Source organism: Neovison vison, chromosome 5, assembly GCF_020171115.1.
Source record: "Neovison vison isolate M4711 chromosome 5, ASM_NN_V1, whole genome shotgun sequence".
NCBI lineage: Eukaryota > Metazoa > Chordata > Mammalia > Carnivora > Mustelidae > Neogale > Neogale vison.
Window position 1 is genome coordinate 14,942,798 of NC_058095.1, and position 13,572 is coordinate 14,956,369.

The following is a 13,572-nucleotide window of genomic DNA, read 5'->3' on the forward strand; positions in this document are numbered from 1 at the left end:
CTGCCTACTTGTGATCTCTCTCTGTCAAATAAATAATTTTTAAAAATTTTTAAAAATCAAGAACATTGAAGAGCTTTTATTAGTGGGTTATATCAACTGATATTCGCTATATTAGAAATTAAAGCTCAAACATTTTGAAAACCCACTAATACATGAGCACACATTCCATTAGCCATCAGAGCAATGACATCACCTCAGTCGGGTGACCTATGGAAAACTCCACTCATACTCATGAGAGAATGGAGTAAAAAGGCAAATCATAGACTTCCTGAAATGATCTCAGGGACCGCCCCCACCCCAAGTTCCCAGACCACACTTTGAGAACCAAGCAACACCATGTTCTGTTGGCTTTACCTTCTAAATGTCTCAAATCCATCTGTGCCTTCCTCTCTCCACTGCTGTCACTAGCCTAATCCAAACTTCTGTCTTCTTCACCTGGACCAAACTACATTAGCTTAACGTGGTTTCCCCTTTGGTCTGTTCTGGCTCCCCTGCAATCTGTTCTCCACACTGTATCTAGAGTAATCTTTTCAGGACACAAATCCGAGTATGTCATACCACCTATTCCTGTTCACTTTAAAAACCAGAGAGTGGATTTTTACTGCTTTCAACATTAAGGACCAAAATCTTCATCATGGACCACAAGCTTCTGCCTCCCTCTCCAGCCTCAGTCCATTCCTCTGCCTCGTTCCGTTGTTCTTGGGGCCTCCACAGGTGTAGCTCTCCCTGCCTGGCACTCTCTTCCCTGCTTCCCCTTTGCATCATTCACACTCCAGATCATAGGTTAAGACTTTCCTGGCCCCAAAATTAGGATGCATGCCCCTGGCACCATACTCCTTTCGGTCACAGGCTATAAATTACACAACAGTCTCATCATGACAAGTGTTTGTCTTCCCATTCAGCTATAAGAGCCACAGGGGTAGGAGCCAGGTCTTTTTTGCTTCCCATGTTTCCTGCACACAGCTGATACTTGGCCAATTAAATCCTAAATGAATAAATGAATAAACAAAAAGGGAGTTTGAGAGGGAGAGAAAAGAGAGTAAGATAATATGATGAGCACTGTAACAGAGATGGGCATAAGGGACCAACATTTGGTCCCTTGGTTAATGGCTTCCCACTGTCTACCAAACAAGCCCAAGGGAAGTCCAGGCTCCTTAGGGGTGGCCCAGGGATCCTTTCTCAGCTTCTTTATTCTCCTTTAAATTGATCAGCCAGGCTGAAGGCCAAGTGAAATCTCCACAGATAGCTGAAAAGCTTTCCCCCTTCATCCTTATCTACTGAAATCCCCTACCATCTCTAAAGATCCAGTTCAAATAGCTCCTCCACAGAATGCCTGTCCCTAGTCATTCCAGTTAGAAATAACCTAGGCCATTTCTTGGCTCTATGGAAAGGCTGGCAGTTTCCGCCCACTTCTTCCCTCACATCCGCCATACTCCATGCCAGTCGTGGTTCTCCCAACCCACCACCTTCTTTTGTGATTGTGTCTGGCAGGTGCACTGTCCTGTGCCAGGAAAATCTCTATGCTCAGTAAATCTTTCCTTCGTGTGGCAGCTCTGATGTTTTCTTTTCTTTTCTTTTTTTTAAGATTTTATTTATTCATCTGAGACAGAGACAGAGATGGAGAACTAGAGCACAAGCAGGGGGAGAGGCAGAGGGAGAGGGAAAAGCAGAACCTCCACTGAACTGGGAGCCTGACCTGTGGCTCGATCCCAGGACCTGGAGATCGTGACCTGAGCCGAAAGCAGATACTTAACCATCTGAGCCACCCAGGCGCCCCTGATGTTTCCTCTTCTGTGGAAGCGCTTCTCCAAAGTCCTGAGCTGAGTTGGTTATGCCTCCTCCCATAGCCCCCATTGTACATGCCTCCATTGTAGCCCTTACCCTAGCTCAATGGCTGGTATGCATTGCTTACTGAACGACAGAACCCTGCATCTACGTGTGTTGGAGGCTACGTTGGCCGTTCTCTAGATACACAGGAACTACTTCATAGAAATCCTATTCCTCAGCATTCTCAGACAAGGAAATTCCACATATGGCTCCTCATAACAATGGCCCAGCATTTGGCTCTTGCCTCTACACACAAATCACAGGCTCTTGCTCAGGAGCAGGCCCAATTACCGCCCCATGTCAATCCTCATTGCTTATTGTACAAAGGAACAATGCTGCCTTCCTCCAGCCCCTCAATCTCTCTGAGGGCTCTGGAATAGAGGCCAAGCTGGCAGAGTTTCCTAGGCTTCAGGGCACCTGGATTCCAGAGCCAGAGATATTCCAGATAGGGCCTCCTTGCTGGGGGGTTGGTACTCTCTCCTCTACCAGCTTATTGAAAACATAGTCACCAATTATCCACAACGTTAGAGAAATATGAAACTCATATACAGATCTTCAGCTTGGCAACACTTAATACCATGTTTGCTCAAGTTCCAAAAATCACTCAGCAAGGCAAAGTCAGTGCCTCAGTAACACATTCTTCCTGCTACCCTCTCAGGAGGCTTCTCACTCACAGACAGGCTCAGTGTGATGTTCAGAATTCCCCAAGCTCAGCTCAAGATCTTCAGAGAGCAGTTCCGTTCGATGCAACTCTATCTGTGTGGACAGAACTTGTCTTCCTAACAGCAGCGGGGGTCTCAGCAACATTAGGGCAGTAGGTTCAACACAAATGTTTGATAAGGCCAGGTTTGCCTCTTGATACAAATTCCACAATTCGGGACATAGGCTTTCTCCTCAGACTCTGGAAAATGGGATCCAGAGCAATACTAGGTTATCCGGAATAATGCACAGGACTGACTTGGATTTCTTTCCTGGGGAGGCCTGGGGGCAGCTACATAGTTTTCTTCCAGTTAGCCAATCCTATATACTGTGTCAAGTCTCTCCTCCTTCCCAGCAACCTGGTTTAATTCTCCAAGAGTTTCATTGGTCAACATCTTCGCCAAAGCATAAGGACTCCTCGGGAATCGGAAGCAAGAGGTCTGAGGTCAAAACTCAAAGTTGGGCCTTATTCCTACCTCAGGTCTCCAGTTCTTTGATGAAACAATGGTCAAAAATGAGAGTGGACTGTTCGTTGCCAGAGGTCTTCAGCAGATGTTTGAGGGGATCCCTTTTTCAGACATGTTTATAAAGGAACTTGGTCACGCCATCACATTGTTACACTGTAAGCTCTCTGAGCATCAGGACACCATCCCAGCCACTTCTCTACCCTTCCCCTTCCCCCCTAGAGGGGGAGTAAAGGCCTAGAGGATGATTTTACACGGAGTAATAGTCTATTAATGTTTGATGGTGGTTTTTTAAATTAATAAATACTTGATTTTTAAAAAGCATGGGCAGATAAATTAGATGAAAAGGAAAAAAGCGGTGAAATACTCACTGACAGAGAGGTGCCTGCTTCGGGGCTCAGGGGGCTGGTAGATGGTATTGACATCTCCTGCAGACTGGGAAGCTTTGATCCGCACCTGCCTGGACACCCCAGAATGGGGAGAGGGACTGGTCTGTAAAGTAAGAGGAAAAAGGCTGAGCCATCTTTAGGCAGACAGGCCAAGAAGGGCCTGCTTGCCCTTCCCTAGGATGCCTCGTGCTCTTAGTTGCCTTCCCACTTTTTAAAAAAATATTTATCTATTTGAGAGAGAGAGAGAGAACACAAGCAAGGAGGAAGGGCAGAAGGAGAGGGAGAAGTAGACACCCGCCCACCCTGCTGAGCAGAGAACCCAATGCAGCGCTTCCTCCCAGGTCCCTGGGATCACGGCCTGAGCCAAAGGCAGAGGTTTAGCTGACTGAGCCACCCAGGTGCCCCGCCATCACACTTTCAATAGACGAGGTATCTAGCCTCCCCCCAAATCTCACTCCTCAATCAGTCTTGGCAAACCACTATTTCCTCTTTGTAGTTTTATAGCTTCAGTGATATCTGAGCACTCAGACCCACTGCCCCAGTTTAAGAGGTGATGACCCAGGCATGGAAGAATAACAGGTTTTCCTATAATAATATGTCAAACAGAAAAGCAAGTTGTAAATACCGTCTCATAAAATCTCCAGAGAGAGAGCTTGGGAAAAAATAGCAGGAAATTATTTCAGCAGCGAGACCACCTGCCGAGTTGGGGGTGGTCAGAATAGAGAATGACCGCAACCTCCCTGCCCAACAGAATTCTGGCTGGTATATGTGCTGCCGAAGCGAGCACTAGAATTCTGGCTGGTAAACATGTATTTCTAAAAGTAGCTTGATGTGATGCTTCTACCCAACCACAATCACTCCTCCCAAATCACAGCAAAATATCAGCTGCTTAGTATCACCAGAATTTCCATGAGAAACCACCTCAGGCTTGTGCTCATCTGGGAAAGGCTATCACAGGTGCCATTTTTGCCAGAGGTCAAGGACCCCAGAATAGGGTCAGCAACCTCACCACATGCACCCTCACTTCTGCACTGTTCTAGTCAACCCACCAAGTGAGCCCTAGGGGGGGAAAAAAAACCAAAGCAACGCAAGGGGCCCTCACAATGAGAAAGCGGAAAACCGAAGGTGGACAGTGATGAGGGGGTGCGATTACAAGCATGTGGAACACTGCCAAGAGTGGGAATGGGAGTCAGGAGTGCCAAATAACTTAAGGCAAAGTTTCGACTTGCTTCTCTAGCTCTTCTACCTCACATAAGGAAAAAAAAAAAAAAAAGTCCAACCTAAACAAACTATATCCTGCCCTCCAGGAAAAAGGCTTCCCGCTCTCGGGGGTGAATTCAGCTACCAAGCAGCCTCCTCTGGTCTCTCCATGCCAGACTTTATCACATGCAGGACTGTCTTTACAAACTGTCTTGCTCTAACGGGAAGTCAGAACCAAGGGGAAGTGGAATGTTCTTGCTGAAGCCTCCGATGTGCAATAGCTTTCTGCTGAGAGTCAGAAAGGAAAAAACAGTCAAAGCCACACACTGGGGAAGCAGGCCAGTGAAGGGCAAGGAAAGGCCACAGCCCTGCAGTCGGAAAGAGAAGAGCCCCATGATGAACCCCCTGAGGACACCCGCTTGCACACAGGGCCTTGCATGTAGTGAGAATTCCATAAATCGCAGAGACGTGAATTTGAAATGCACCGAAGAACATATACTCTAAACTCAATTTTAAACTCTAAGAGCTGAGACAGGAAAGTAGGTTCCGCAGTCAGTACAAGCATTGGTTTGTAGAAGAAAAGGCTGAAGTTATAGCAACAGGCTGGAAAACAGATGAAGGGAATCAGTGGAGGCTTCAAAGCAGGGATCTTTTTTTTTTTTTTAATATTTTATTTATTTATTTATTTATTTGACAGAAGAGAGAGAGATCACAATTGGGCAGAGAGGCAGGCAATGAGGTTGGTGGGGGTGGGTGAGGAAGAAGGATCCCCGCCGAGCAGAGAGACTGATGCGTGCCTGGATCCCAGGACCCTGAGATCATGACGCAAGCCGAAGACAGAGACTTAACCCACTGAGCCACCCAGGCGCCCCGAGAATCTGCATTTCTAACAAGTTTCCAGGTATGCTGATGCTGCTGGTCCATGGACCATACTTTGAGCAACAAGGTCTTAAGAGGAGAGTCATACTTGAATGTAAGGTCTTGGGTCTCGACCCTAGCCACCCACTGCCTACAGTGCTTCAGACACCTCACACCACCTACAACAAAATTTCTGGGGATGGTGCCCAAGGACTGGTGTTTTTTAAATCTCCTCAAGTATTTGTAATATTCAGTCAAGTCTGAAAACCCTGATTTAAGGGGATAAAAGAGAACTGCATGGATTCTTCATACAAGGATTCAGGGAACTTTGAGCACAACTTAGAAGTGGAAAAGAGAGAGGATGCCTGGGTGGTTTAGTTGGTTAAGCATCTCCGCCTTCAGCTCAGGTCATGATCCCTGGGTCCTGGGATCAAGTCCTGCATCGGGCTCCTTGCTTGGCGGGGAGTCTGTTTCTCCCTCTGCCTGCTGCTGCCCCTGCTTGTTTTCTTTCCCTCTCTCTCTCTCGTTCTCTCTGGCAAATAAATAAGTAAAATCTTTAAAAAAAAAAAAAAAAAAAAGAAGTGGGAAAGAGGAAGGAGGGGCTAGGAAAAACAAAAGGGGACTGTAGTGGAGTGAAAGGAGAGCCCACAAGTATAAAGCGTGGCCAACAGAACGTTGTAATCATAGCAAACAGAAGGTGACATTTGACTACTCAGTGTTAATCTCACCAAAGGACTCTGTAGGTAACAGTGTGTAGAGCTGACACAAACAACATGAGAAATTACCAGGGAACCACATCCATAAAGACTGCAGTGACTGGAAACTAGGAGATCAGCAGAAAAAGTGGTCACAAGAGTAGGCTCACAGATTACCTTGATAAAAGATTTGGTGGTAGAGACAAAATGAACAAGTGGATTCAGTTCTGCAGGGGGTAAAGGAGTGTGTGTGTGTGTGTGTGTGCGCGCGTGCACACGCGCATGCATGTGTGTGTGTCTGTGTGTTTATTTCAGTTTGGTTCACAGGAACATAAGGTAAGAAATGGCCCCCAGGATCGCACCAGTCCTCTGTTTCAAGGGTGGCACCAAGAGACTTTGCACAGAAGACTACAATAGTTACGACAGTTGTATTTTCTTCTTCTAAGATAACCCCCAATATCTTTTTTAAAGATTTTATTTATTTATTTATTTATTTATTAATAAATATTTTATTTATTTGACAGAGACAGACACAGTGAGAAAGGGAACACAAGCAGGAAGAGTGGGAGAGGGAGAAGCAGGCTTCCCGCCAAGCCGGCAACCCGATTGGGGGCTCGATCCCAGGATACTGGTATCATGACCTGAGCTAAAGGCAGACACTTAATGACTGAGCCACCTAGGCACCCCGATAACACCCAGTATTTAAAGGGTTCATCCAGGGGCACCTGGTGGCTCAGTGGGTTGGGGCCTCTGCCTTTGGCTCAGGTCACAATCCCGGGGTCCTGGGATTGAGCCCCACATCAGGCTCTCTGCTCAGCAGGGAGCCTGCTTCCCTCTCTTTCTCTCTGCCTGCCTCTCTGACTGCTTGTGAACTCTGTCAAATAAATAAATAAAATCTTAAAAAAAAATTAATAAAGGGTTCATCCAAATTGCGATAAGGTGACTAAATCTGTGTTTTCATTATTTGCACTCTCCAGTGCTTCCTAGACTTTGACTGCTTATATATGATTAGGGTGACTTTCTGGACTAAAGGCGACCACATATAATCCCTTGAAAACGCTGTCTTCCCTTGCACCTTCTTCCAGCTTGGTTACCCTCCGAGCTGTGGGAAAGAGAATGACACAACATCTCACAACTTCTCCCCATGGGCAACATTATACTTTCTGTTCTGCTTCTGATAAACTGTGGAGGAACCTGGGGGAGATCTTCCAAGGGTTACAAGAACTCTAAGACCCCTTTCCGGGAGGGTAACTAATAGGTACTGAACTGTAAGTCAGAAGATCTGGATTCTAGACCAGCTCTGTCACCACTGGCTGCTTCACCACCGGCAAGTGACCCTAAGTCTTGGTTTCCCCAGGTATAGACTGGTGAGTACATATGCTTGCCACGGACCTCTAAAAGTTGCAAGAGTCAAATGACAGACAAAAGCACTTATACATGTAAGGTGTTAGGTTTAAAGAGGGGCCAGACTGAAGCTATTATACTCAAAAACTTTCATCCTATCTTCCTGCACTTGCCCCTTACTTTAATAAGACTGAAAAGAATTACTATTTAGATTATCCTTGATATTTTGAACTTAAATAGTAGACAAGATAGCATCAAACTCATTGTTGGGATATTTGGGAAGTGGGCAACATCTGGATGAGAAGATCAGAAGTCTACTTTTGTCAGGGAGAATCTAAGATAACAAAACAAAATGCCATCATCAGTTTAAGGTAGCTGGGACAGATAGAAGTGAAAAAGAATGTAAGCTTGAGATTATTTTAAGATAGTAGAAAATCTGAGCCTAGGAAGTTATAAGGTCAAGAGTGAAAAGTTAAACACAAACATGGTTAGAGAAGAAGTCTGTAATTGGAATAAATTAAGAGTTAATGGTCCAGGGGCGCCTGGGTGGCTCAGTGGGTTAAGACTCTACCTTTGGCTCAGGCCATGGTCTCAGGGTCCTGGGATTGAGCCCCGTATCGGGCTCTCTGCTCAGCAGAGAGCCTGCTTCCCCCTCTCTCTCTGCCTCTCTCTCTGCCTACTAGTGATCTCTCTCTCTCTCTCTGTCAAATAAATAAATAAAATCTTAGAAAAAAAAGAGTTAATGGTCCAGGGCACAGGCCTAAGGCAGCAAGAACTACTGAAGGAGACGATGAAGTATCTTAAAATGGCAGGAGAAAGCAAGGCTAGAGAGGGGCTCTTCAGACTAAAGGGAGGTTCTGTGATGACCAGACTCCAGGAGTTCTCAGGTAAGAACAATAATGAAGCTTGCAACATGACCTTGGCCAGGTGAGGTAGGAGAGGTAAATACAAAGGGAAGATCAGAAGTTGTCATAGAAGGATCAGTAGAAAAGGAATTCAAAGAGAAAAACTGCACATTTAAAGACAGGAATAAGAAGGGAAGTGAAGGTGTAAGTGGTAACAAAAGGTGGATGAGGCAACAGATTGCTACAAATGGAAGAAACTCAGTAGAGAAACTAAGTGACTGTCAGTTAGCAGCTGGAGGTAAAGCAGGGTGCTGTGGTGTCCTGGAGCAGGGCGCTCAAGGGTGCTCTGTGTGGCTGGGACCCGGCGACAGCCGATGGTGTAATAATCCTCAACAAGGTAATACAGAAACGGAAAATAACTCTTTACAAACTTTTACAGCAATTTAGCAGAATGACTTTCTGCCTATCAGCTCTAGCAATAAGAACTAGGGTCTTGTATTGTGTATGTCCCTCATTTATTTTTCCATTTCATTTTCCAGTTTTTGTGTTTTAAAAAGAATTGGTCCATAGCAGACTGGAAATTAAAAGAATAAAACTAGTATTTCATCACAGAGGGTTAGAGAAGCACTGTTCTCGAGGTGGGACTCCTGAGCACACAGCAAGTCCAGTTCCTGATACTTGTGTTTATTAAGCCTGAAGTGGGGCGCCTGGGTGGCTCAGTCAGTTAAGTGTTCCTGAGGTCATGATCTCAGGGTCCTGGGATTGAGCCCCATGTCAGGCTCCCTGCTCAGTGGGGAGTCTGCTTCTTCCTGAGCCCCCTCTATACACTCCCCCCAACAAATAAATAAATAAAATCATTTTTAAAAAGATTTTTTTAAAAAATGTATTTATTTGACAAGAGAGAGAAATCACAAGTAGGCAGAGAGAGAGGGGGCTCCCTGCTGAGCAGACAGCCTGATGCGGGGCTTGATCCCAGGACCCTGAGACCATGACCTGAGCCAAAGGCAGAGGCTTTAATGCACTGAGCCACCCAGGTGCCCCTAAATAAAATCTTTTTATTAAAAAAAAACCCTGAAGTATAGCTGAGGAAGTTCCCAAGAAAAGATCTCATCACCACCATTACCACTACTAGTCTTAAATGTAAATCTTTACAAATGTAAAAAGTTGGAGCAGGTTAAGTGATCGGACAGTAACAAAAATGGTTATTTAATTAAATTGCGGTATATCAACTCAAGGGATTTATGCATCTTTATAAATAATAATTATGAAGATTACAAATTATCTTAGAAAAATGTGCATGACAATGTTAAGTGAAAAAATTAATTAGAAAATTGTTTTAGAATATTAAACAAATTAAATTAATTAGAAAATGACCACATGACAACATTTAAAGTATGTACCCATATGGCCAAAACTGCAGGGGCACATATAAATATCAATAAATGTGTTACAGAGATAGGTTTACATAGGATAATTCTCTTTTTTAAAAGGTTTATTTATTTAATTGAGAGAGTGGGTAAGTAGTGAGGAGGGGCAGAGGGAGAGGGGGAGGGAGACAGAATCCCAAGCAGACTCCCCGAGGAGCGTGGAGCTCCAAGCAGGGCTTGATCTCACAACCCTGAGATCACGCCTGAGCCAAAACCAAGAGTCAAATGCTTAACCGATTACGCCACCCAGACACCCCAACAACTGTCTTTTTCAACTTTATAAAAGGTTATACTGACATTACAGTAATTTTTAAAAATAGAAGTCCTTAGAAAGAGAGGCATCAATGTGGCATTTATTTTATGCGCCATCTAATGCAATGTCATAGGCATCAGAGCTTGGGTGGTCATCTTTCAAACAGCCTGGGTGTTGCAGCAGTATCTGCAGCCATGTGCAGCCCTTAAAGGATGAGAAAGTGGATGTAAATCTATATCTTCTATATCTTGTCTATATCTTCTCATCAAGGGAATGAAGGGATCATAATCAAGGGTACTAGCTCCCAATCAAGCAATTACTCCATTAAACCAAACCCCAATTCTAGCTTCTTCTGTATAGAAAGGGTTTGCTGAATATGATCTCTGCTTGACTTCTGCCGAATAATCAAGATGCATTCACTGTGTTTTCTTAAGAAGATAGGTGGGGTAGGGTCCCAAAACAATTAGTCACGGCTCCTGCTCTTGAGGAGCTTAATAATCTTTTGGGGTAAAACTTATAAATATGCAACAACTAGAGGGCAATTACCAAGCAACCTATAAACTAGTGGGCACATTTTATCCAATGACTAAAGGAACAGGGAATAGTCAAGATGGCCTCAGTGAAAAACAATGACAACACTGTAGCAGGTAAACCAAGCTAGATCCTGAAAACAAGGTGACAGCCATGGCAAAGAGGGATAAGGAAGAACTGCAGAATGGGGGAGTGTGCTGAACAATGTGGAAAAACGAAACTGGGGAGCTGGAAAGCAGGGTAGTTGGTGATAAACCCTGGATGCTAGGCTACATTTAGATCCTCTACAGTAGGCAATCAAGAAAGACTATACGGAGTAAGTTAGTAACTTGAACAGAGAAATAAAATAATAAAGTATATATTTTATTTCAGAATACTTCCCAAAACATATTCAGAAAAGAGATACATCTGGGACAGAGGAGAACAATCCTCAGTCACAAGGATACTTTTGTAATATTAGAAAAAGTCTTCTTTATTCTAAGGCCCCCAACTGCTTTCTCCTGTGCCTCCCTTTCATCATTACGACAGCCCGATCCCAATATGTTTCCTTAAAAATAAAAGGTCAGGGGGCGCCTGGGTGGCTCAGTTGGTTAACCATCTGCCTTCAGCTCAGGTCATGCTCTGAGTCCTGGGATAGAGCCTGGTGTCAGGCTCCCTGCTCAGTGGGGAATCTGCTTCTCCCTCCCCATCTGTTTCTACCCCCTGCTTGTGCTCTCTCTTCTCTCTAATAATAATAATAATGGTAATAAATCTTTAAATAAACAGATAAATGCATGAGCACCATTCCACCTAAACTCTGTCCTACTGTGGTGCGTTCACTGTCCTCATGCAGCAATGTCAGCTGTCCATAGTTGGCTGTTTTCAAGCGTAAGGAAAGGATAGGAGTGCCAAGAAACCTTTAAGAACATGCATCTTGGGGCGCCTGGGTGGCTCAGTGGGTTAAGCCGCTGCCTTCGGCTCAGATCATGATCTCAGGGTCCTGGGATCGAGCCCCGCATCGGGCTCTCTGCTCAGCAGGGAGCCTGCTTCCCTCTCTCTCTCTCTCTGCCTGCCTCTCCATCTACTTGTGATTTCTCTCTGTCAAATAAATAAATAAAATCTTTAAAAAAAAAAAAAAAAGAACATGCATCTTAAGAAAACGGGTGTAGAAATTGGTGGTTACAAGTCAGATCCTGGGGGCACCTGGTGGCTCAGTCGCTTAAGAGTTTGCCTTCAGCTCAGGTCATAATCTCGGGGTCCTGGGATTGAGCTCCAGATGGGGCTCCCTGCTCAGTGGGGAGTCTGCTTCCCCCCTCTCTGTTTCTGCCCTTCACTCGTGCTTGTGTTTGCTCTCAAAAAAAAAAAAAAAAAAAAGACAGACTCAGACTGCAATCACTCGAGAAATGTAGGCTTTCAGAGACCTTTTAGGAGAAGCAGCTACATAACTTCCCATGTCTGCCGGCCCCTGCTGACTGCCTGCCATTTGGTAAGGCAGCAACTGATAAACTACAAGAGGCCCTCCACTCCGTGGCCTCTTTTCCATTGAACAGAAAGAAAGTTTGTTTCCTACATGTGTCACAAGACACAGGCATGGTTGCTGAGGAGTTGCTGAGAGATTTACATGACAGCGTCAAATCCTTGGCAGTCTTTGCTAATCAGCATCTCCACCCTAATCAAAACTCTCTTGTTGGGGTCCAAATTAAATTGAAACAACATAAGTACAGAGAAAAAGAACTTTCTCTTTTATCTTATATGTTTTCCTTCTTCCCATGCCACAAGCCAAGTAACCTTTAGCTGCAACTTTATTTATTTATTTATTTATTTATTTATTTATTTTTTAAAGATTTTATTTATTTATTTGACAGAGAGAAACCACAAGTAGGCAGAGAGGCAGGCAGAGAGAGAGAGGGGGAAGCAGGCTCCCTGCTGAGCAGAGAGCCCGATGCGGGACTCGATCCCAGGACTCTGAGATCATGACCTGAGCCGAAGGCAGCGGCTTAACCCACTGAGCCACCCAGGCGCCCTATTTTTTTTTTTTTTTAAAGATTTTATTTATTTGACAGGCAGAGATCACAAGTAGGCAGAGAGGCAGGCAGAGAGAGAGGGAAGCAGGCTCCCTGCTGAGCAGAGAGCCCGATGCGGGGCTCGATCCCAGGACCCTGGGATGATCATGACCTGAGCCAAAGGCAGAGGCTTTAACCCACTGAGCCACCCAGGTGCCCCTAGCTGCAACTTTAACATAGATTTGACTTTGCAGTGAAATCACATGCAAAATGCTATCTGGCCAATGACACGGTGGGCTGGGCTGCACTTAAGTGCTTGCTTCATTTTTAAAAAAATTTTTTTTAAAGAGGGAAGTGGGGGTGCAGAGGGAGAGAGAGAATCCCAAGCAGACACCCTGAGCATGGAGCCTGTTGTCCCAGTGCCCCAAGATCATGACCTGAACTGAAATCAAGAGTCGGATAGCCAACTGACTGAGCCACCCAGGCGCCTACCCCCCTCCCTTGTGTGCTTGCTTTAATAGCAGCTGAGAAGCACAAAATTCTGTCCAGGCAGCCAGGTAAACCCCTGAAGGAGAGCAAGTTCTGTTTTCAGCTGCCAGGCCATCATAGGCGCTACTTACATGATTTCTGTCCTGGGACAGCAGCAATATCCTAAGGCTTTTCATGCTTGAGCTTCTGTCTAATATGTCAATTGCTTTATCAAGATCATCTTGGTTCTTCAGCAGGATGGAGAGCTGTGACACAGGACACAGAAAAAGAATCATATAAAAGAAAAGTTGTTAGTTTCTAAAAAATAAGCAAAATACACAAGAAAAAAGTAAGATTGAAGGAAAACAATCCCATTGGATACTAGGTGGTCTTAAAACTAATTGAAACCATATAGATAGGTACAAGTGTACAATTCAATAATTTTTAATAAATTTACAGAGCTATACAATCATCACCATAATTCCATTTTAAAACATTCCCAGTTTTCCAAAAAGATCTTGTGCCCATTTGTAGTCATTCCCTCTTCCCACCTGTAGACCCTTAGGCAACCACTAATGTACTTTCTGTCT

General features: G+C 44.7%; 1 protein-coding gene across 2 annotated transcripts in view; it reads right to left on the bottom strand.

The window, feature by feature from the left end:
- The window catches only part of MAP3K3 (mitogen-activated protein kinase kinase kinase 3), a 62,821-nt gene that overhangs the window by 17,157 nt on the left and 32,092 nt on the right, over nucleotides 1–13,572 (bottom strand). For both annotated transcript variants that reach the window (XM_044247653.1, XM_044247655.1), the window contains 2 exons: nucleotides 13,135–13,248; nucleotides 3,362–3,482 (listed from right to left, as the gene is read on the bottom strand). In XM_044247653.1, the coding sequence (XP_044103588.1) occupies nucleotides 3,362–3,482; nucleotides 13,135–13,248 (235 nt within the window). The remainder of the gene's footprint in view (nucleotides 1–3,361; nucleotides 3,483–13,134; nucleotides 13,249–13,572) is intronic.